Source organism: Myodes glareolus, chromosome 14 (genome assembly GCF_982192425.1).
Source record: "Myodes glareolus chromosome 14, mMyoGla1.1, whole genome shotgun sequence".
Lineage (NCBI taxonomy): Eukaryota > Metazoa > Chordata > Mammalia > Rodentia > Cricetidae > Myodes > Myodes glareolus.
Window position 1 is genome coordinate 52,428,361 of NC_142039.1, and position 22,808 is coordinate 52,451,168.

The 22,808-nt window shown below is 45.9% G+C and overlaps 1 protein-coding gene across 1 annotated transcript; it reads left to right on the forward strand.

Annotated features, from left to right (window-relative positions):
- The first annotated feature begins 7,812 nt into the window (after window positions 1-7,812).
- On the forward strand, window positions 7,813-10,267 carry Ppp1r3g (protein phosphatase 1 regulatory subunit 3G). Its single transcript, XM_048427849.3, has one exon. The coding sequence runs from the start codon at window positions 8,682-8,684 to the stop codon at window positions 9,717-9,719; it is 1,038 nt and encodes a 345-aa protein (XP_048283806.3). The 5' UTR covers window positions 7,813-8,681; the 3' UTR covers window positions 9,720-10,267.
- The last annotated feature ends 12,541 nt before the right edge of the window (window positions 10,268-22,808 follow it).

The following is a 22,808-nucleotide window of genomic DNA, read 5'->3' on the forward strand; positions in this document are numbered from 1 at the left end:
TCCTTTCCTTCCTTCCTTTTTTCTTTTCTTTTCTTTCTTTCTTTCTTTCTTTTTTTTTTGAGACAGGGTTTCTTTGTGTAGTTCTGGCTGTAGATCAGGCTGGCCTTGAACTCACAGAGATCTGCCTGCTTCTGCCTTCCGAGTGCTGGGATTAAAGGGGTGTGCCACCGCTCAGCTTCAGCTCCATATTTTATGCATTTGTTTATGTATCGTTTCTATCTCATTCCCAGACACCAGGATGTGAACTCACCAAGGGCAGAGAGCTGGGCCTATTTTATTGACAGCTCAATATCAAACTCTAGGGGAGTGTCTTTAGCTAGGTTTGTAATCTAGCAATCAGGAGTATTATTGCAAATTCGAGGCCAAGGCTTGATGTGAAAAGGAGAAGGAGAAAGGGGGGATTGTGGCTAGTGTGTGTGTGTGTGTGTGTGTGTGTGTGATTACTGCGTTACACAGTTGGCATGCAATGTGTTAAATTAATGAAGGCATTATGCTAAAAAGTAATAGCAAACAGTTACTGTTCATCAACACACACAGACTCCATAAGAAGCAATCTGCACACATTTTGTTTCTGTGTTCACAGCACCATGAGCAGGCACTATCATTCCGACTTGCTGATAGGAGACCACAGCTCAGGGAGTGTGTGAAACTTGCACACCTGTTGCACGTGGTATAAACTCTGGCGTTCTGCCTCCCAGGTTTTTAGTTGAGACAAAACCTCCTGTATTACACAGTGGGAAAATCACAAAGGCCAATGCCAGCAGTGGTGGTGATAAAGGCAGCGTGGTGATATTGCTGTGATTTTATTGAGGTCATGGTGTGGTGGTGATGGTGACAACGGTGATAGGGATTTGGTTGCTTTGTGGTGGAGTTCTCTGATCAAGCAAGATCTTAGGAAATTCCAATATGTAAAGAAATTCAAATTCTCAGCTAGAGTTGGAGCAGGGCCCGGAGCTCTGCTCTCTTAGCTTACATCCATCCAGGAGTTCCTAGGGCACTTTTCAGAAAATGACTTAAGGCGACAGGATGATAGTGTGTTTGTTATCAGGCATGAGTGGCTAGGAGTTTGCCTCATACCTGGTACGTACATGTGAGTAACATCAAAGCAGGGGTAGGCAACACTCCTTCATCAGGTAACCAAAGGATTGGAGAAGGGTCATGCTGGATGTCAACAGTGATCTAGAAAGGAAAGAATGGACATGAGAGACACTATGACAGCAGAAAGAATCAACACGGAAACGAGACTGTGTGGCCGAAGGCAGTCAACAAAAGACATAAAGCATTATAATGAAGCCAGGAGTAGCAATGATGAATGCTGCACCCGCTTTTCATTTTCAACACTATTTTTTAGATTATGATGAAATATACAAGACATAATATTTTTACCTGATTTGCTTTTTGCATTTTCTGGAACTGCCAGGAGCATTTTAAAAATTGAGTTTACAAATGTTACAGGTCTTAGAATGTTTAGGGCATTCTATCACAACCAAGATGCTCTGCTTGATACCAACGGCTGTCTCATCGAGTCGTAGTGGGTAAAGAGTTTGCTGTGAATTCATGAAGACCTGATTTCAGATTCCCAGTGACACATAAAAAGCCAGGCACAGTGGTGTGTGTCTATAATCTAAGCACTAGGAAACAGAATTAGGAGGGTCCCAGGGTCTTCAGGTCACAGTCTAAGCAAACTGGCAAGGTTCAGGCTCAATGAGAGACCCTGCCTCAAAAAATAATGTAGAAGGCAATTAAGAAAGGTATTGACCTCTGGCCTTTGCACATGCATGCATACAAAGGGACACACACACTCATTTAACAAAAATACACACACACATACACACACACACACACAGAGAGAGAAAGACAGAGAGACAGAGAGACAGAGAGAGACAGAGGGGGGGAGAGCTAAAGCTAAAAAAAAAAAAACAGGACCATAAATTTGGGGACTCAACACATGACAACACAATACATGAGCTCTGGAGTACTGGGCATCTAGAACAATCCATTCTCCCTCTCCATGCCTTCAAGACCCATTACTGCTTTTAATGATGTTCCCAGTCCCACAAGAGGGAAAGAAATGAACATTTAAGGACTGGGAGATACCTCAGTGGGTAAAGTGCTGAGAATAAAGTGTGTGCGTGTGTGTGTGTCTGTGGGGGGGGGGGTAACCAACACATGGTGTCCAGCAGGCCTTAGCCATACTAGATATCATTCAAATCCTAGCTCTCTGGGTTGGTTGAATGTCTTTGGTTAGACAAACCATTTGAATCTCTCTTGGCCTTATTTTCTGAGGTCTTAACCAGTCCCTTGGTTCTCTCAGGAGGCATGTAGGTGAGTAAAAAGTGATTCAGACAAGCAAGATCATGCTTTATCAAATTCGTTGCAAGTTTACTATTTTGTTTTACCCCAGTTGTGTTGATAAACAGAGCCTAAAAAGCTATAGAATTTGACCACCTCAGGTCATAAGACAGTCCCACTCCCAGAAGTTGACCTTACTGCATTTAAACCTCTTGAAAAATCACTGCTACTTTAATCTAAGCAAGTTAATCTGCTTCAAAAAGCTTAAGAAAAGCTATAAAACATTTCTAAAATGTTCCTGCCCTTTAAAAAATGAAAAATTTACATTATTAAAGAAATAATTAGTCCAGCAGTGGTGGTGTATCCCTTTAATTCCCAGTATTTGGAAGGTAGAAGCCAGCAGATCTCTGTGAGTTCGAGAGCAGCTTGGTCTACAGAGTGAGTTCCAGGACAGCCATGGCTGCAAATGGAGGTTTGTCTCCCACCCATCAGTTCTCAAATAACTACTCTGAGGCTTAATATCAACTATGAACTGTTTCATTTATTAGCTTAGGTTTATTATTAACTAGCTCTTACAAGTTAAATGAACCCATTTCTATTATTCTATATTTTACCACAAGGCTTGTGACTTGCTACCTTACATCTTGCTTCCCTAGTGGCTGCTGGTGTCTCTCTGACTCTGCCTTCTTTCTTCCTGTCTCTCTGCTTGGATTTGCCACATAGCTCTTTTCTGCCTGGCTGTTGACCAAATCAACTTCATTACTAACCAATGGTAATGTAAGACATATTCATAGCATAAAGAAGGGCATCCCATATCACAAGGCTACACAAGGAAATCCTGTCTTAAAAAAAAAAACAAAATAAAACAAAGCAAAAAGCTTGTGCTAGGCATGGTGGCACAGGCCTTTTATCCCAGCACACTCAGAAGGCAGAGCAGGCAGATCATAGTGAGTTCCAGGATAGCCAGGGCTTTGTAGAGAGACCTTGTCTCAAAGAGAAACAAAACAAACATTTCTGAGTGTGGTGGCACACACCTTTAATCCCAGCCCTTGGGAGGCAGAGGCAGGTGAATCTCTGTGAGTTCAAGACCAGTCTATTCTACAGAGTGAGTTCTAAGACAGCCAGGGCTATGTAGATATACCCTGTCTCAAAAACAAGCAAGCAAAAAACCAAACCAAAATAAAAATACTTTGACATATTATGGATAATGTAGGGTAGAAAAGATTTTACTCTCTTAGGAGCTTTGATTCAGTCTGGGAAACTTATAAAAGGCAGATTAACAGACAGATAAGCATATGCAACTTTTAAATGTTTTTTATCTATTTATTTTATGTGTGGAAATTTTTCCTGCATCAATTTGTGTACACCATATTTATAGAAGAATATAGCAGAAGAGGATGCTGAGCTCCTGGGATGAGTTACAAGCTATTGTGAGTTGCCATGTGAGTGTTGGGCCCCGAGCATGGATCCTTTCCAAGGGGGCTTTATTTAATATGAATATGTTTATGTGTGCACGGAGACTGCATGTATAAGAAATGGAGGCCCAGAGAAGTGGATGGGTCTGGGAGCTTATGTGCCTTCTGTGTATGTGTGTGGTATATACATGTTCAAATGTGTGTTGATGCATGTGTGTACACGTGTGTGGAGATAAATCTGCCTGCCTCTGCCTCCTCAGTGCTGGGATTGAAGGCATTTGGCTTACCACCACTGGGTGTTATTCATCTATTTGAGACAGGGTTTCACTATGTAGCCCTGACTGTCCTACAACAACTCACTAGTGTAGGCCAGACTGGCCTCAACCTTACAGAGATCTTCCTGCTTCTGCCTTCTGAGTGCTGGGGTGAAAGGTGTATTGAAAAGCATTGCCACACCTGGACTTCCATGTTACATATTGAAGCAAGTTCTCTCTGTGTATTTGGGGTTCACAGTTTATAGCTAGACTAGCTAGCCAGCTTGCCCTGGGGAACCCCTGCTGGGATGATGGCAGCAGCCACAAACTGCCAGGCTTTCACATGTGTTCTGGGGGTCTGAACTCCTGTGCTTTATCCACTGGGCCATCTCCCAGCTCTCAGGAGAACCATTTTAACAAAGAAAAGTAAAGAACGTGCCAACCACACCCTCATTGCCTTGACTGTTTAGGTTGAGTTCTTTTTACCTTGATGTCACACACATTAAATGACAAGTGCCGCTTTAAGGACAAAGAGTGACAGCTGTAGCTCTCCAGGCTGAAGTTGCTCCAAGGCTGTTGTTGTGGGTCGCATTGCGGCGGCCGTAACAATCCCGTCCAGTTTTCACTGAGTTTACTCACTCGTAATTTCTGGTGTGAGGCAGTATAATCAGGTGAGCAGCTGACTGTCCCGGTTGCGTAAGCATGACCTGTGACCCAGCTGAAACATTTGGTGGTTTGGTTTGAGGATGTCAGCCTTGGCTTCAGACCACAGCGTGGGACTGTCGCCTTGCCTCGTCATTTTTGTTTTTAACACAAAGGGTAGTTTTCTTTTCCACTGACTTGCTTTACATCATTTGAGACTTCCAAGGACCCAGACTTGGGGATCATATGACCCCAGCTCCAACCTTTTAGGTAGAAGCAGGAAGATCAAAAGTTTGAGGCTGGCCTGGACTATGCAGCAAGCATTTCTTAACCTCTCAAATCAACAACGAAACAAAACAGAGAAACTAGGAATGCCTGGAGTAAATACTTTAGCAACTGAGACGTGTGGTCATGTGATGTTCATGACTGACCTAAACGCATATCTATCGACTAGGGGGTCTAAATTCAAAAGGCTATTTTGCACTTAACCACAGCTGCTCTCCAGTGTACACCGGGAGTTGGTTCCAGTACATCTGCCATATGCTGGAATGGCGTAAGTGGAAAATGCATCGAAGGCACCTCATCAACTGCATGCTTTAACTCAGCAGTGTTGTCTACGCAGGGCATCTGTTGTGTCCCCTCACAGTCTTGGAGTTACCCAAATTCAAAATCTGAACTACAATTTCTACAACAGCGTGTCACTTCCGTGTCATCGTGAACCCAAAAGAACCAAAAGTTGAACTAAGTCCATGTTGGAGACTATCTGTCTAACTTCTGGGAGCCAAAACTTTAAACGCAGAGAGATCACCTGGCCCTGTCTCAGAGAGGAAGACGGAGGGAAATGTCCTTTGTCCCCCCAGCTCTGCCAGAGGATAGACGTGCAGTGGAAGCCAGAGATAGACTGAGCCTTTCAGAATATTCCCAGTTCCCCTTGATGGAGGAGTGAGGTGCTTACTGCCCTTGCTTCTCAGGTCTTTCCTTGGTTTCTAGGGAACAGCTCCTTCCTGTTTCCTGCTCATCTTCCTTCCCTCCACGGGTTACATCCTTCTGCTTATACTTATCAGAGTTTCTCAAAGCTTAGTGCAGACCTGCCGAGTTGTAGACCTATGGCAGTATAATAAAACACACAAAGCTGAGGAGAGATCCACCCTCTTGCCTCACTTGCTTTTAGTTGACTTCAAAAGGCACACATTTTGGAGGTCAGGTATCTAAGCAACCCATCAGCCTCCCGCTAGCTTTGCGATGGATAATGCCTCTGATGTGTGCGTCATGATGATAATGTTGCCTAGGTTATTTTTCCAGGGCTATGAGGGCATTTTTGTTGAAACCATTAACTTGTTATGTGGGCTTGTTTGATGGGCCATTTCATAGGACCAAAATTTCTGTTTGCAGATCAGGCTGCTATCTCATATTCTGAACAGGTCTGCGTCCTGTGAGGATAAACCATGCCCTACATCACCTCCAATCACCTTTCCCCAAATCTTAAATCACTCTGCCATAGCCATAACTGCCCTCCACCCTGTCCCCTGGGACAAACTAGGAAAACACTCTCCTTTTCAAAACTCATCATTTCAGTGACCTGTATCCTGGTGAGTAGCAGGTATGTTTGTTCTTTGACCCTAGCTGCTGGTATAGACTAAGACTCAGTTCTAAGTGAAGGGGGATTGGTGCATTTGTTGTAACTAAATATTTATTAAAAAGCTCCTTTTGGCAACACCTGAATTCATGCTAATAGGTCACTTAAACTGGGTCCAGAAAGAAGCAGTGATTAGAAGCTGACCTCCAGGAAGGGGGAGGGGAGGCTGGAGTTTCTAAACTTGAGCCTTTAGCCTGTGGATCCCACACTGAACTCCAGGTAGACAGTGTCTTGAACTGTTAGATACCCACTTTAGACAAGGCACTGTTTGGTGTGAGCAAGGGTCCAAGCTTAGTCTGTCCCAGTGAGGGGACACAATTCACTCCAACCTCAAAACCTCCTTGAAGTTCTTAGTCCACCTTTAAACTCGTTTGTGAATACCGTACTTAGTACCACAATGAAGCAATGTCTATTTACGTGTGAAAACAGCATCCTCTGAAATAGACCTCAAAGATGCTTGGCAGGGAGGGGCACTCCAGCTGGATATGGATTTTCTTGCGAGCCCCAGGCCTAAGTTGAGCTGTAGTTAAAGAGTTCTATGGTGGGAATGTAATGATCAAAAGATCCAAGTCAAGGGACACCAGTGTCCCTTCTTCAAAATCCCTCTCCAGCTCAGGCTCCTTGGCCCTAGAAGACATTTCCCAAATGCCTGTGGTCAGACTTGACTACAGCCGAGTGTGGGGAGTCCTTCATTGCCTTTATGTGCTATATAAAGAGCAGGAGCACTGTCATTCCTACTTCACAGAGTTTTGTGCACATAAGATCAACAGGAAGGACCCTCAGCCCAGGGAGGGATGGGCAGCAGCCTGTGAGCCCTTAGATACTAGCAATGAATATGATCCTTGTCCTCTTCCCAATATGCCCAAAGTCCTGGGAACGTTAAATTCTGCCATACTATGCTTAGGGATAAAGCCACAGTTAAACAACAACAACAACAAAAACTGGGTAAGATAGCTTTGCTTTTTGTTTCCCGATTACTGGATCAATGTTTCCAGAACCCCTAACTTTATTGTTCTGTTTTTTGTTTTGTTGTTTTGTTTTTTTTCAGGCAGGGTTTCTCTGTGAAGCCTTGGCTGTCCTGGAACTTCTGTAGAACAGGTTGGCTTCCAACTCAGAAATCTGCCTGCCTCTGCCTCCCCAGTGCTGGGTTTAAAGACGCGCGTGCGCCACCGCTGCCGGGTCCAACTTTTTCTTGTAATTGTATACTCAGCCATGTCAAGTAGTTAGTCATTCCATAATGGTGCTCCCCACAGCCCAGTCTCAGCATCTTCTTGTTAGATATCCTCTCAGTCACTGCCTGGGACCCTCTGAATTATAGGGAATGAAGGGGCGGGGGCTTGAGGTTTGGTTTTGGGGTAATCAATTGAAGTTTGATAGAGGCAAATTGTCCTGAAGGCAAAAGAACAATACAGCACTTTAGGAAGTCTCCAATGCCAGAGTAGAGTGGAATGCTTCTTGTAGATCTTCCAGCGACTGGGTTTTGGCGCCACTCCCCACCAGGCCTGAACTACGGAAGACTGGTCTGGGATCCTTGCGGGAGGAAACCGGTACGTGCAGGTTGAGGAGGACGCGTTGCCTACTGTGGTAAGGCGCCCAGCCTGGGAGGGAGGTGCCAGCCCTTTTCTTCCCCATCCAGATCTGCGGGCGGGACAAGGGGAGGCGGGATCGGGGACGTGCTCTAGTGCTAGGCGCGAATGGCCTCCGGCTGCTCTGGACTGGCCTCTGTGTCCGCTCCCGGTGGGTCCTCTCTCTGTCCGGTTGCAAGCCCAAACATAGGCAAGGTCACCGGATAGGTAGGTGGAGGCTGCAGCTCAAGCCTCCCAGCTTTCAGGAGCAATTAGGGACAAATACACGGATGAGACCCGGGGATGCCAGAGGTTTGGTGGAGAAAGGATAAAAGAGAAGAGATGTGCCGGGCTAGCTTCAATGACGTACTTGCTCCGCAAACTCCCTAGGCTGGTGGCAGCAGGGATGTCACTGCAGAGCGACAATACTTCTCCGGAAGATTAACTTCACTGGCTGGAAAACTTTGTCCACGCGCTGGGCTCCGAAAGTTGCGGGCTGCTACGGAGGTGGGGCAGACGCCTCTCTGCTGCCGGGAGAATCAAGGCTCTCAACCAGCCCAGGACCTCCAGAAAATCTTAGTTTCTGTTCGGGACCTGGTTCTCAGGTGTTCTGGAGGCCGCGCCTCCCCGCCCTTGGCCCTCCCTCTTGGGATCTAGCCCCAGGCCATCATCCTCCTCCCTCTCTGGGCAGCCGCAGCTAAAAGCTGGAGTCCTCGGGCTGAATCTGCTCTCTGCTCTTCAACCTGGCTAGACTGAACCAGGGAAGGCAAGCCCAGCGGGCACTATGCGCTCCTTCTGTTGCGGGAGTAGATAAGTTTCCATCGGAGTCTCCAGCACCGCGTTTGCTACCGGACCAGTCCCGGGGCTAGATGGTGTCATGGAGCCATCCGGGGAGCAGCTGCAAAGTTCCGGGGTCCCCAGCTCTACGCCTTCCGGAGAGCCCCCGCCCGTGGAGGGGCTGTCGGTCCCCGAGCTCCTCTGCGTGGAAGGTGGCACCTTGGAGATCCCTGACGCTCAACTCCAGGACTTGTCCCTGTCGCCGCAGGAAGAGGTGGCTCTCATGGAGCGGGAGGAGCTGCAGGAATATCGCCGCCCTCGTACACGCTCCTTCTCTTTGCCCGCCGACCCCATCCTGCATGCAGCCAAGCTCCTGCAGCAGCGGCAGCAGACCGGGCAGCCCGGCGCGGAGGGTGGCGAGTTTTCGGGCGGGGACTGCTGCGCCAAGTGCAAGAAGCGCGTGCAGTTCGCAGACTCCCTGGGGTTGAGCTTGGCCAGCGTGAAGCACTTCAGTGAGGCGGAGGACCCGCAGGTGCCGCCCGCAGTGCTCTCACGTCTCCGCAGCTTCCCGCTGAGCGCCGAGGACCTGAAGCAAGTCGGGGGGTTTCTGGCGGCGGCAAAGGTGTCCTCGTCCCTGTGGGTCCCTCGTGCCCAGCTCCGACCCCTCTTCCAGCTCCCGGAGCTGAGTGCTGTGGAGGAGCGTCTGCGGCGACAGCGAGTGTGTCTGGAGTCCGTGCAATGCTCCCAGCCGCCCGGTGCTGAGGTGACCGGCTCGGGCAGAGTGATCAGCTGCCCCGGACCCAGGGCAGTGGTGGTGCGCTATACCTTTACCGAGTGGCGCACCTTTCTGGACGTGCCGGCTGAGCTGCATCCTGAGTCCCTGGAGCAGCCGCCTCCTGTGCCTTCGGGACTCTCTGGACCAGGGGCTGAGGATAGTGAGGAGTCACTCACAGAACGTTTCTGCTTCTCGCTGAGTCTGCCACCAGGTCTGCAGCCCAAAGAAGGGGAGGATGCTGACGCCTGCGACGTCGCTATCCATTTTGCCATTTGCTACCGCTGCGAACAGGGCGAATACTGGGATAACAACGAGGGGGCCAACTACACCTTGCGTTATGTGTGCTCCACAGACCCATTCTGAGTCCCGGAGCTTTGAGAGGCTGACCAGCACGCGAAGTTCCAGCAAGGGCTCTCGGGGAACCTTGGCTGAGCGGCGCAGATTTGGCATTTAAACCATAAACTCGCAGTGCAGATACACAGACCAGCAAGCACAGCGGGCCTGGCAATGCTTTGACCCTCTTTCGACTGACCTTTCTACTTGCGTTCTAGAACTCTCAGCCTGTAATGGAATAAGAAATACCCTAGTCCCCCAAGCAAACACTCTTTCCAAGAAAGGGGCTTTGGAACCGTGAACCAGGACCTTGGGGATTTGTTTCTAGTGAGACGCAGTCCTTACAGCTTGATGAAGACCCGCAGGGAAAGACAGGACACCCCACCTCCCCGTGTGAAAGTTAGGCCTTCACTCGTGGAACATTCACACCCCAGGCTTGATTCTCGGAAGGCTCGGTGGGTGCCCGTTCAGCCTTTCTTTTTCACTGGGATCTGGAAACATCTTCCCAGACACAATGCTATTTTCTTCTGTGATTGGATACAAATGTCCTTTTAAAAAGTAAAGGCCACATACGCGTACTTCCACTCTGTGCTTCCTGTTTTACCTTCCGTGGGCTTGGGTTTGGGGAGGCCTTGGCAATCAGGGGATGCTCAGGTGGTGGCGTGGGCACGGGGCCAAGCGTGAAACAACAGCGAGGGTACGTTTTCTCCCTGATGTGGAAGAGTCCAAGGTCCCCACACTGGGAAAAGGGATCTTCAAGGATGTGCAAAAAAGTGCTCTGTCCCTTGCCGTAGTAAAATGTTGGGTGAATTAAAATGCCAAAGGCCTCGGCTGTGAGCTGCGAGAGTCCATCACATTCATCCCAAACCCTTTTGTGCAGTAGAGTGTTCCGAATAGCTGTGCCACTCTCTGGGCCATTAGCAGTCGGGAAGCTCCGCGCTTACAGGCTGCACTCCAAGTACAGAGGCTGGGGACTGGACAGGTGGCTTCTTTCTCCGCCCAGAGGCACAGGAGAGTGGAAACTTGATGGTAACAAAGCACACTTGCAAGTGCTGTCAGGAACAAATGGGGCACTTGGCATAGCAGAGCCCTAGGCACGGGTGCGGGGACCCTCTCTCACTGTGGATGACTCCAGGTCTGAGTGGGATCGCACTCTGGGTGAAGGCTCAGCTCCTTTCTTCCTGCTTTTCCCGAGTAACACATTTTCTTTCTAAAATTATTTTTCAAAGTGTCCTATTTTCTAGCCTGTGACTAGCATAATTAGAGTGAAGTTAAGGGGAAGATGTTTTCATAGTTCAACAGACGGGTCAGCACAATCACCAAAGGCCAGACATGGCCCAAAGTCTGTTTTCACAGAACCAGAGACCTTATACATGACTTTCACAGGCTGAAAGTTTTATTTTAATTTTAAAGTATTATTTTGTGACATGAAAATTATATTAAAGCCAGATATAGTGGAACACACCAGTAACCCCCAGCATTTACAGGCTAAAGCAGGATTGTCAAGAGTTTGAGGCCAGCCTTGGAGGCCTAGAAAAACTTTATCAAGCAAAAACCAAGGCTGAGTATGGTGGCTCATCCCTGAAATCCCAGGACTCTGGAAGCCTGAATAGGATGGCCACAGCTTGTTGGAGTCCAGAAGAATGAGATCTGGATTAAAAATAAAACCACTCCAACAAACAAAGGATCATATGGAATTCAAACCTCACCATCCACAGATATTTACTGAACAAAGCCATGAGCTCACCCTGCGCATGCTCTTTGACACCTGCAGTGGAGTTAAGTAGAGGACAGTGCCAAACACTGCTTCTCTGGCCCTCTCTAGACAGCAGGCCAACCCTGCTTACTATGTTTAAAGTTACACGCCGAGAATTATAATTCACAAAACAGTTAACCTTTTAGTGATGATTGCCATTTAAAATAGTGAGCATGGTCTGCGTGTGGTGTTACACACCTATAATCCTTGCACTTGGGAGGCAGGTGGATCTCTGTGAGTTCCAGAAAACCCAGGGAGTCACCACAGAGAGATCCTGTCTTGAACACAAAACAAAAAACAAAAAAAGCAAACATTTTTGTTGTTGTGGGGATGGAACCAGGGTATGTATGTATGTATGTATTTATATTTTATTTTATTTTGCATCCCAGGGTTTCATATATTAGGTTTATAGATTAGCAGGTCAGTCTCTCTAACACTGAAATATTTTTTTAGCCCATAAGAAACACTTTAAAATATTTATTTATTATTATGAGCATGGATAGTTTGCTGGCATGTGTGTCTGTGCTCCACCTGTGTGCCTGGTACCCTTGGAAGCCAGAAGAGGTCATGGGATCCCCTGAAGCCAGAGTTACAGATGGTTGTGAGCCACCATGTAGGTGCTGGAGATCAATCCTGGATCCTATAGAAGAAAAGCCAGAGTTCTTAACTGCTGAACCATCTCTCCAATCCCCAGGAAACATTTTCTTTTATAAATATGAATGAAGTTAAAATACCTTTTTGTTTATTGTTAGAATTTTTGCTTATCAAAATTTGTGGGTTTTTTGTTAGAATTTATGTTTGTTATTTAGTCTGTGTGTGTAATAGTTGACTACCGAAATCTCAGTATAAAGAAGGTGAGGAAAGAGGGTAAGGGGTTCAGTTATTCTTGGCCACACAGAAGTTTCAAGACCAGTCTGAGCTAAATGAGAAATAAAAAAAATAATATTTATTTTGAAGGAAAGATTAGTACTAACAAAGTCATTAAGTATTTAAAAGCGTGTTTGTAGGGTCTGGATGCTGTCCAGTGGCAGAGGACTTGCCTGACATGACAGTTACTTTTCTCTTTCCTGGGTGGCAGCTGCTCACATTACGTCACATTGGGCCTCTATCAGGAAGCGGGAAAAGGTGAATGCTGGTCTCGGCTTACTGGCTCCTTTGCTTGTGCACATGTGTGTGGTGTATGCTATAGCGAGTGCGTCCGTGTTCGTACATGCACGTGTGCAAGCCAGAGGTTGACATTGGGTGTTGTCTTCTATTGTTCTCTACTTTAGCCTTTTTTTTGAGACAAGATTTCTCACTGAAGCTCATCACTTGGGCAGACTGGCTGGCTAGTCAGTCCCCAGCATCTTCCTGCTTGCACCCTCCAGTGCTGGGGTGACAGGTGCACCCCACCACACAGTTCTTTGGCAGAGCCCTTGCTCCTGCATGGGAGGCACCTTACCCAGTGTTCCATCTCCCAGCCCTCACCTTCTCCTTTTTTCTTCAGTATGAGACCCCAGTCCATTCACGATGCCATCCACATTCATGGTGTGTCTTCCATCCCCAGGTAAACCTTTCTGGAGACATCCTCACAGACACCTCTAGAGATGTGTATTCCGTGGTATTTCTAAACCTAGTCCAGGTGGATAATGTGGGTTAACCATTTCATCTAGTACATGTGGAAGGCCTGAGTTTGATCCCCAGCTCCACAAATTAAAGGCACAGTAGAGGAGGGAGGAGAAGAGGGAAGAAGGGGTGGGAGGAGTGGGAGTTGACTTTCCAAAAGGAGGGAAGCAATGCCCTCATCACAAAATAAAGCTGGTGCCCCTTTGCAGGAATATTCACCTTTATTTGATGCATGTGGTCAGTTTTGCTTGAAGGTGGAACAACTTGAAAAATCTTATCTATCTCTAGTCATTAAAGACTACGTCTTCCCAGTCATTCAATGACCCTGTCCTCCATTAAAGAGAAATTCCAGAAGCTTCCTGGTGGCAAAAATCTCTCTTTCAGGGAATGTTGGATAGAAAGCGTCTTCCCATCTAAAGAGTTTCTGAAACAGTGAGAAAAAGGCTGAGCAAAATGTTTCCCTAGGAAACTCCATGCTCATGAAGTAAGATGGGAAGTGGAGGGAGCAAGGTTTGCAGACCTTGGGAGGCCAGGCTATAGCTCAGGAATGAGCACTGCACTCTGGGAATCAGGGAGCAGCAGGAAAGTCACTGTCAGGAGCCTTCCCCGAGCACCTGGGAGTGGGACTGTCTTAATTACCCACAAACCTCCACACATTCCTCACAAAACTGTGAAGTTTCTCATACTCTCTGTGCATGTGCATGCGTACATGGGCACATGCAAAAGGTTTCCACTCCGATGTTTCTCAATCTGCCCCACCCTTCCTTCTCTCCTCAGCTATAGGATTTTCATAAACCATTTCATGGGTTTCACGATTTTCAGCTCCTGCCACACAGCTTTTGTCTAATTTACCAGGCTAAGAGTTTTCATTTCCTGACTTAGCCGTGCGTGTCTTTTGAGCCTTGTGCCTTGAAGCCCGTGGCTTAGCGTGCCTGCATCATATCTTCTATATCAGGGATGGGAGGAACGGCACGAGGGGGAACTTCTATGTTCTGCTTTCTGTGGCATCATGGAATCAAATGTGCTTTCCTAGCACACACTACAGGATCCAGGTATGTAGGGCAGAGAGAGCACTTTGGCTATAATAAGCTAAGAAATGCTGATGAGATATTGGTAGCCCTAGTCTTTGCCTGGGCAGTCCCCACGATGTAGGGGGTGCCAGATTCATAGGATCAGGGTCATGCAGCTTTTTGAAATCAATGAGGATAGAGGTTTGAGCAGGGACATGACAAGCTGAGCTCACTTTAGTGACTTGGCTTTCTCCATCTACAGCGCAACCTGGGAAATGTAAGCACCATTAACAGCTACAGCTGGGAGGACACCAGCTCGGTAAAGAGTCCTACACTTTGCATTTGGATTATACATTTGAGAAATGTTGTAATTTAAAGGGCAGCACAAGAGAGAAAGATGTCATGCGACAGAGTTCACATAAAGGGTTTTTTTTTATTAGGGGAAAGGGAACTTAGAAAGAGGGAGGGAGGGGGGAGACTGGCCTCTGGAGACAGGAGCAGCAGAAGAGAAGAGAAAGGCGGGGGGGGGGGGGGGGGGAGACAGTGAGACAGCCAGAGAAGGAGAGGGGGAGGGGACAGATAGAGAAGAAAAGAAAGAGAAGGGAGGTGGGCAAGGCCTACCTTTAAAAAGGGAATGTAGTGAATGTGCACAGGAGATGCTCTTAGTGGCTGCAGCTGAGGACACATCCTGTCAGGACCCCAAGGGCAGGCCAGTACAGATGCCTGAATAGAATACTAACATTCCTCCCTTTTGCTCATTATAAAAAGGTGAGGGGTTAGATAGAAAGGGATAGCCAGTGAGCGGGGATGAGGACACCATGTCCTCAGCAGGACTACTTCCTGCTGACCTGGCAGGGTGGGGGGGATCGTTCATCTTTTGGGAACCTGAGAAAGCTGGGGTGCTGACCATGTCCTGGAGTATCTGGCTGCTTTACTTCACTGTCCAGGCTCTATGGAGCTGTCAGGGGCTGCTTGGACCTGGCAAAATGCTCTGGGGTGTGGCTGGTTCTCACCACCTGGACATGTTTGGTAGTCTTGCACCTCCAGCTCTGTGGCCAACAGCTGGCCGTCCTGCAACAATAGCTGATCAGGGATAGCCAGCGGCTGTCTCTCCAAAAAACATCCCAATGGTAGCAAGGAGGTATGAAAGATGACCCAGTTCCCATGAGTAAGGCAGAGAAGCAAGACCCAAGGGTCTGCAATTCCCAGCATTCCAGGAATTCAGTTAGGATTGATTTTGAGATGGCACAGGCTGCTCAGCGAATCATCAAACACCGAGCAAGGGCCAAAGGCTTTGAACCTGAAAGAGACACAGTCACCTGGTACCAGGACTTTGAGAAAAGCCAGAAGGCAAAGAGAAGACTGTGCTTGAGAAATGAACTTCACATCCAGGAAAATGGTCAGAGGCTGATAGCCTTCCCTGCCAGAGAGCCAACTGCCAATATCAAATAAAAGAAGAAGCCACTAGTGAATGAAAAAGCAGGTTTGTTGCAGGTGGAAGAGAGCAGATCTATTGAGGATGGAGCAGGTGGGTAGGAGCCCAGTGTGAAGTGATGACTTTTTGGTGGACTTTGCCACTGAGCAAACATGCTGCATATGACAGAGTTTGTGTAAGGGGTTGATTGGGGGAGGGGAAAGGGTGATACCTCCTTCGATCTATCAGGATCGCTGGCAGAATGTTGTAAAGATCCCACAAAATTTCAAGATCTAAAGTGCTGGGAAGTGGATTTTTGGTAGGCTATTCCACTTGAGTGAGGCAGAAAAAAATCCAATGACGTTTTTCTGAAGCGAGGGTCATGAGAAAGGAACAAGTTGCTTGACAACTTGTCAATCAAGGAGCAGGATCCGAAGGGCAATGCCCGAAGGACCCAAGGGTCTGAGAAATGAGAAAGGCACAGGTTACCCAGTGAATCATCACACAAAGGGCAGGAGCTGAGGACTCTGAGCCCAAAAAGAGCTATGATTGCCTGGTACCAGGACTTAATGAGGCCAAAAGGTGAGAAACCACAATCAAGGAATGAGTCCTCACACGTGGGAAATAGCCGAGGTGGGGAAGCGGAGGGGCTCTCAATCATGTTGGTGTTAGATGAAGGAACCTGGAGATCCTGAGAAACAAAACCGTCCTCTGTGGCCTGGGTTCCAGGATCCTATCATGCCTCAAACTTCCAATGGGCTGGAGGAGAGCCTTTCCCAGTCAGGGAATCAATGTTATAATTTAAAAAGCAATGCCAGAGAGAAAAATGCCATGCAACAGAGCTCATGTGGAGGGCCTTTTTATTGGGGGAAAGGGATTGGGAGAAGGGCATAGAGGAGGGGAGAGCTCAGCCTCTGGGGATAGGAGTGGTAGAAGAGAAGAGAGAGGCAGAAAGAAAGGGGGAGAGAAAGAGAAACAGAGAGACAGGCAGAGAAGCAGAGAGAAAGGAACTGTCGGGGTCTGGTGGTAGCCTGGACCATATATCATTTCTCTCAACCAAACCCCAACATAAATTATCTCTCTCTGGATCAGCGTGGAGACACGGGAATAAAGACACGATTCACATGGGTTCATTGGGAGGGAAATTCTTTCTCAGTGGTCCCTCATGAAATCCTGAGTTCACATCCTGAAGAATTTTTCTCTTGTTTATTCTCCAAACAGCTTTTTATCAAAACTTAACTTAGGGGAAATATATTAGCATTCTGTCTCCTAGGTAACCAGGTGAATGACTTTTTGTCATGTCCACAGCTACCTGTCTACTCTGTATGCTAGCTGTCACATAGGCTTGAATCAGCATCTCTATAAGGCATCCTCCAAATTACAAAGGAAGGAGCAAAACCATCCTGACCTTTTGTTAGGTAGTGACGGCCTGTCTGGTAGGCTATGGGACCACCCTCAGATACTGACTATGGTTTTAGAGTCTGGCTGCCACACCATATAGAAATATGGGCCTACAATCTACTCTCTCTTACTAATTTTAATAAAACCTGTGCTTCTGCAACAGGGTAAAACGATCACACCTGGCTTGGGGAAAGACCTCTTCATTTACCCAAATTTTCCTGTCTTTGGAACAGGCATTCATATATGCGAGCTCCTGTCTTAGGCATCTGGGGAGAAGAAGCTTCAAACCCGTCAGTGACTGCTGATCTCTGTGAAGAAAAGAGATTAATGGAGAGAGAAATTTTTTGGGCTCTGTGCCTTGGAGCCATACTTTTTGTCAGGATTAATTATAATGCAGGATTAATTATAATGCTTTATGAATAATCATGCTCCCAAAGGCTATAGTCTCCTATTTAAAGGAGAAGAGAATCACCTGAGTTTAGAAAGCTTCTTCAGTTAGTTTAGTGCAGCTCTTAAATCTTTCACGTTGGGTCAAAATCTAAAATTCTTAACATGTGCATTAACTCCCAACATTTACAGATATCTTTGTTAGTACCATAATTCTTAGCATTGTTAGTCAATACCAACTTTTTTCAACATCTATGATTCTCAGCATTGTTGGCCAAATATTTCTAAATATCTTTGGTCAGTACCATGATTTTTAGCATTGTCAGTCAATACCAACTTTTCTTAACATCTTATATGCAGTTACAAATATTATCATTATTAGATCAATACCACAACAATGATTCAACAATTAAACATGTCATAATTTTCTTAAATCCACATTAATCAAAAGACAAAAAAAGCTTTTCTGGTGGGTAAGAGTACAATGATATTGCTGTTATCAAATACCAGTATCAGTCTCTGAACAGCAGTTAAAACCCTTGATCTGCCCCCTACTAGACTCTCAATAGAAGAATACATTAGGAACTATTGATCAGATTCCTATCTTTTACATTATAGTTTTTGATCATATGCCTTTAACATCCTGCATACTAGATGTACATAAATGAGATGTGCATTAACTCTTCAAAAATAAGAGCTGATCATTTTGACACTAACCTTAGACAGGCGAAGTCAAGTGAGTTTCCTAGGTAACACTTCGGAAGTTCTAATGAAATGCTTTAAAGACATTTAAGAGACAAAATAAAGTAACTTTTTGAATGATGGGCTGATTGTGGGAAGTTTCTGAGAAAGCTTAGTATTTTGTTAGAAAGAATCAGATTTTTCTTGGAAGCTGTTTCCTGTGGAACCAGTTGTTCCTGGAAGCCTTGATTCCCTGGGGAAGAGCAGGTAAATGCCTGGAACTCACATGGGCCATACTGTGGTCACCATAGACTTGTTCAGTCAAGACCATTTGGTTACAAAAGTTCCAACATGCACAATTTCATGTCTAGTTGTGTTGACATTTCATGCAATCCAATTTCAAGACCGAGACACCGACTTTGCTGTCGGCACAGTGGTGGCAACAATCCCCTTAGATAAGGAACAGCCAAATTCATCACCGAATGTCCTTCTGGTTCTCTCTGAAGGGTCTTTGGACTTGAACCTGAGCTCCTGAACAAAAGCACAACATCCATTGACTCTGTACATGGATATATTTTGGAGAAGCAATTTTTATCAATGGCTCCCTGAAGTACTAATAAAGCTTCAAAGATTGAAAAAGGAAGATCTTATGGTTTTCAGGGGTAGGTGAGCCACTGTCCGCAGAGATTCTAGGTAGACTTTCAGACAGGAGGTGGGGGAGGGTCGGCTTTGTTGTCAAGCACAGTCTCCACTACCAAGTACGTTTTATAACAACTGGCAAAGACTTGGTTAGCAGTGAGGCATGTGGATGCAGGATGTGCAGAGAGCTTCCTGTTGGCTGCCTCTTTTGTTTTGAATGATGTGCACCTGAATTAGCGTTGCCAGCTTTGTTATACGACCTTGCCAGATGCATTTTATTACAGTGACCCAGTTGATCCACATGGCTTCTAACCTGTATGTAGTTGTTTGGTTTTGACTCTTTTGGCTCTTTGTGGGACCCACCACACAGCTCCCTAATAAATTTCATATATGGAGATTTATTATTACTTACAAATGGCCGACCCTAGCCTAGCTTGTTTCTAGCCAGCTTTCATTAAATTATTCTGTCTATCTTTTGCTTCTGGGCTTTTATCTTTCTCTATTTCTGTATACCTTTCTTTACTTCTTTCTCTGTAGCTTGCTGTGTAGCTGGGTGACTGGCTCCTCCATCTCTCCACCCAGATTTCTCCTATTTATTTTTTCTGCCCACCAGCCTCACCTATCCTTTCTCCTGCCTTGCTATTGGCCATTCAGTTCTTTATTAGCCCAACCAGATGTTTTATACAGGCAAATTAACAGAGAATCAGAGTCAAACAAATGCAACATAAAGGAATACAGCACATCTTTGCATCATTAAATGTTCCACAGCATAAACAAACATAACACATCTTAAAATAATATTCTATAACACCTTTACTTTGGTGGTTGGAACAAGACATTCACAAATTTCCCTCAAACAGAGCTTATGGTTGTCTTGTCAAGGTTTGATCACATGTGGCTGGAATGTGGCTTAGCAGCAAAGCCCAGGATCCCAGCATTCATTGCTAAAGCTGGGTGTGTCTGGGGTCATCTGGGTTCAGGTAATATTTCTTAAGGGTCTTCTTGACTGTGAGTTAACTCCCCCGGAAAAAAGAGCGTCCAAATTCAGGGAACATTATACTGAGTATAAGACACTTCCACCTACTATTTTGAGGGGGCCTTATCTTCTCTTTGACTTTTGTTTATTTTTAATTTTTTATTGATTTTATTGAGCTATACATTTTTCTCTGCTCCCCTTCCTTCTTCTCCCCTCCCCTTCAACCCTCTTTCATGGTTCCCATGCTCCCAATTTACTTAGGAGATCTTGTCTTTTTCTACTTCCCAATGTAGATTAGATCCACGTATGTCTCTTTTAGGGTCCTTATTGTTGTCTAGGTTCTCTGGGATTGTGATTTGTAGGCTGGTTCTCTTTGCTTTATGTTTAAAAACCACTTTTGAGTGAGTACATATATTTGTCTTTCTGGGTCTGGGTTACCTCACTCAATATGATGCTTTCTAGATCCTTCCATTTGCCTACAAATTTCAAGATGTCATTTTTTCTGCTATGTAGTACTCCATTATGTAAATGTACCACATTTTCCTTTTCCATTCTTCAGTCGAGGGGCATTGAGGTTGTTTCCAGGTTCTGGCTATGACAAACAATGCTGCTATGAACATAGTTGAGCATATATCCTTGTGGTACAATTGAGCATCCTTTGGGTATAAACCCGAAAGTGGTATTGCTGGGTCTTGAGGAAGGTTGTTTCCTAATTTTTTGAGAAATTACCATACTGATATCCAAAGGGGCTGTATCACTTGCACTCCCACCAGCAATGCAGGAGTGTTCCCTTTACCCCACAACCTTTCCAGCATAAGTTGTCACCAGTGTTTTTGATCTTGGCTGTTCTTACAGGTGTAAGATGGAATCTCAGAGTTGTTTTGATTTGCATTTCTCTGATGGCTAAGGATGTTGAGCATTTCCTTAAGAGTCTTTCAGCCATTTTAGATTCCTCTGTTGAGAGTTCTCTGTTTAGATCTGTACTCCATTTTTTTCTTATTGGATTATTTGTTCTTTTGATGACCAATTTCTTGAGTTCTTTGTATATTTTGGAGATCGGTCCTCTATCTGATGTGGGGTTGATGATCTTTTCCCATTCTGTAGGTTATCGTTTTGTCTTGTTGACTGTATCCTTTGCTTTACAGAAGCTTTTCAGTTTCGAGAAGTCCCACTTATTGTTTCTCTGTGTCCTGGCCCCAATACCTAAGATGCCCTTTAATATAGAAGGCAATAAATAACTGTCCCTTGTTATCTACAGGGGACTGATTCTAGGAGCTCCGATAGGGAGCAGAATCTACAATGCCATTTTTTTTTACATAAAAAGCATGTATTTGCATAGAATTCACATACTCAGCTGGGCATTCGTGGCACATACCTTTAGTCCCAGCACTCATGAGGCAGAGGCAAGTGGATCTCTGCGAGTTCAAGGTCAGCCTGGTCTACAGAACAAGCTCCAGGACAAGATCCAAAGCTACAAAGAGCAACCCTGTCTCAAAAACACTTCTGAAAACAAAATCAAAATAAAAATCCCCACAAAACCACACTGTGTTTTGGTTCTGTGGTCAGTAGACCCATCGGTGTGAAACATCGGTGTGAAAAACAAAAACAAATAAAAACAATAACCAAAACCAAATAACTGACCAAAAAGAAAACATTCTCTGTAGGCAGCTCTCCCTACAGGTGCATATCTGTTCAAACTGTTTTATGGCATGATACACACAATGCTGCAGCTCCATGACAGAGCACTTCCCTAGCACACAGAGGGTTACCTGCAGCACTGGAAAAAATAAGAGCATTGTTTCCAATCCTTGGAAATAATAGGCTATGAGTGTTGGGTGTGGCTAAGGAGGGAAGGGCTGGAAGTGGCTGCAGGACAGCCTGTCTGCAAATCAATCTAAGTCACAGCCCAAGGACACTCTCTTGCTCCACCTTCTAGACCACAAGGGCCATCAACACAACATAGCTTCACACCTGTCTACATACCGTTGCTCTAGAACCAGAGTTAAAGAACCAGATAGGCCCAGCCAATGCTATCTGCAGGTCTAGGAAACGGCTGCTTTGTAAGTAGCTTTTGCCTCTGGAGACGTAAACTTTTGGTGGCATTTTTCAGCTGCAGCTGCTGACACTGAGTGACCCCTCGCACCTTGAGAGAAGTCGCATACTCTGGGAAAGTTGAGATGGCCCAGGCAAGTGGTACAGCTTCTCCATCACATCTCCTGACCCAAGCTCTACAGTTGGGGCTATCAGGAAGGCAGATGGCTGCATTACACAAACATCAGTTAAATGCCACTTTTTCTGAAGCCCTAGAATTAAGTTGAAGTCCTGTGTATTTGTGGGACACCTAACGTGAGGCTCTGCTTAGCCGACTCCTGTTTGTGGGCTTTTCTATCAATTCTCCTGTGTGTGTGTGTGTGTGTGTGTGTGTGTGTGTGTGTGTGTGTGTGTGCAGATTCCCAAATATAGAGTTAATTTGATCTAAGTTGCAAGAATTAGTTCTGTATTATCAAGCCATGGGCATGTCCAAACCCATTTAGGAGGTTTAATTAACACACAAGCAGCCAGCTGTGAACAGTTTGCAGAACAAGCCAGGTTTATTCCATGACTGTCTGTGGAAGCAATCCTGTGGGGAGCCTCCCACAGAGCTGCCATTCTGCTTGCAATGTGACACTTTCAGGGGAATGACTTAGATTACAAATAACAGCACCATGGGCAGTGCTGTTAGATGGTGACCATTTTATCAAGTGCCACCTCCACCAGGGCTGGAGGACACTGCTCCACAGGTCAGCTGAAAGGTGAGAACACACTCCTCATATCATGTTCGCTCACCAGGCTGCATGCCCTGCTTCTTGAACACCTCAGCTCCCGGGAGTGGACCCAGTGCTATGAGATTCAAGACTTCCAATGATCTTTACTACTTACAGGTGTACAAGACTTAATTCTGAGATCAAGAGTTGCAGAACCGGATGAATGAGAACAAAGTATGACACACAGGTATGAAAACTCCATGAAACCTGTGGTGGTTTGAGTAAGAATGGCCCCATCGGCTCATATATTTGAGTGTCTGGTCATCGGTGAGTGGCACTGCTTGAGAGGATTAGGTGTGACCTTGTTGGAGGAAGTGTGTCACTGGGGGTGGGCTTTGAGGTTTCAAATGCCGGAGCTAGTACCAGTGTTTCTCTCTTCTGTTGCCTGCAGATCCAGATGTAGAAATCTTAATCACTTTCCCACACCATGTCTGCCCATGTGCCAC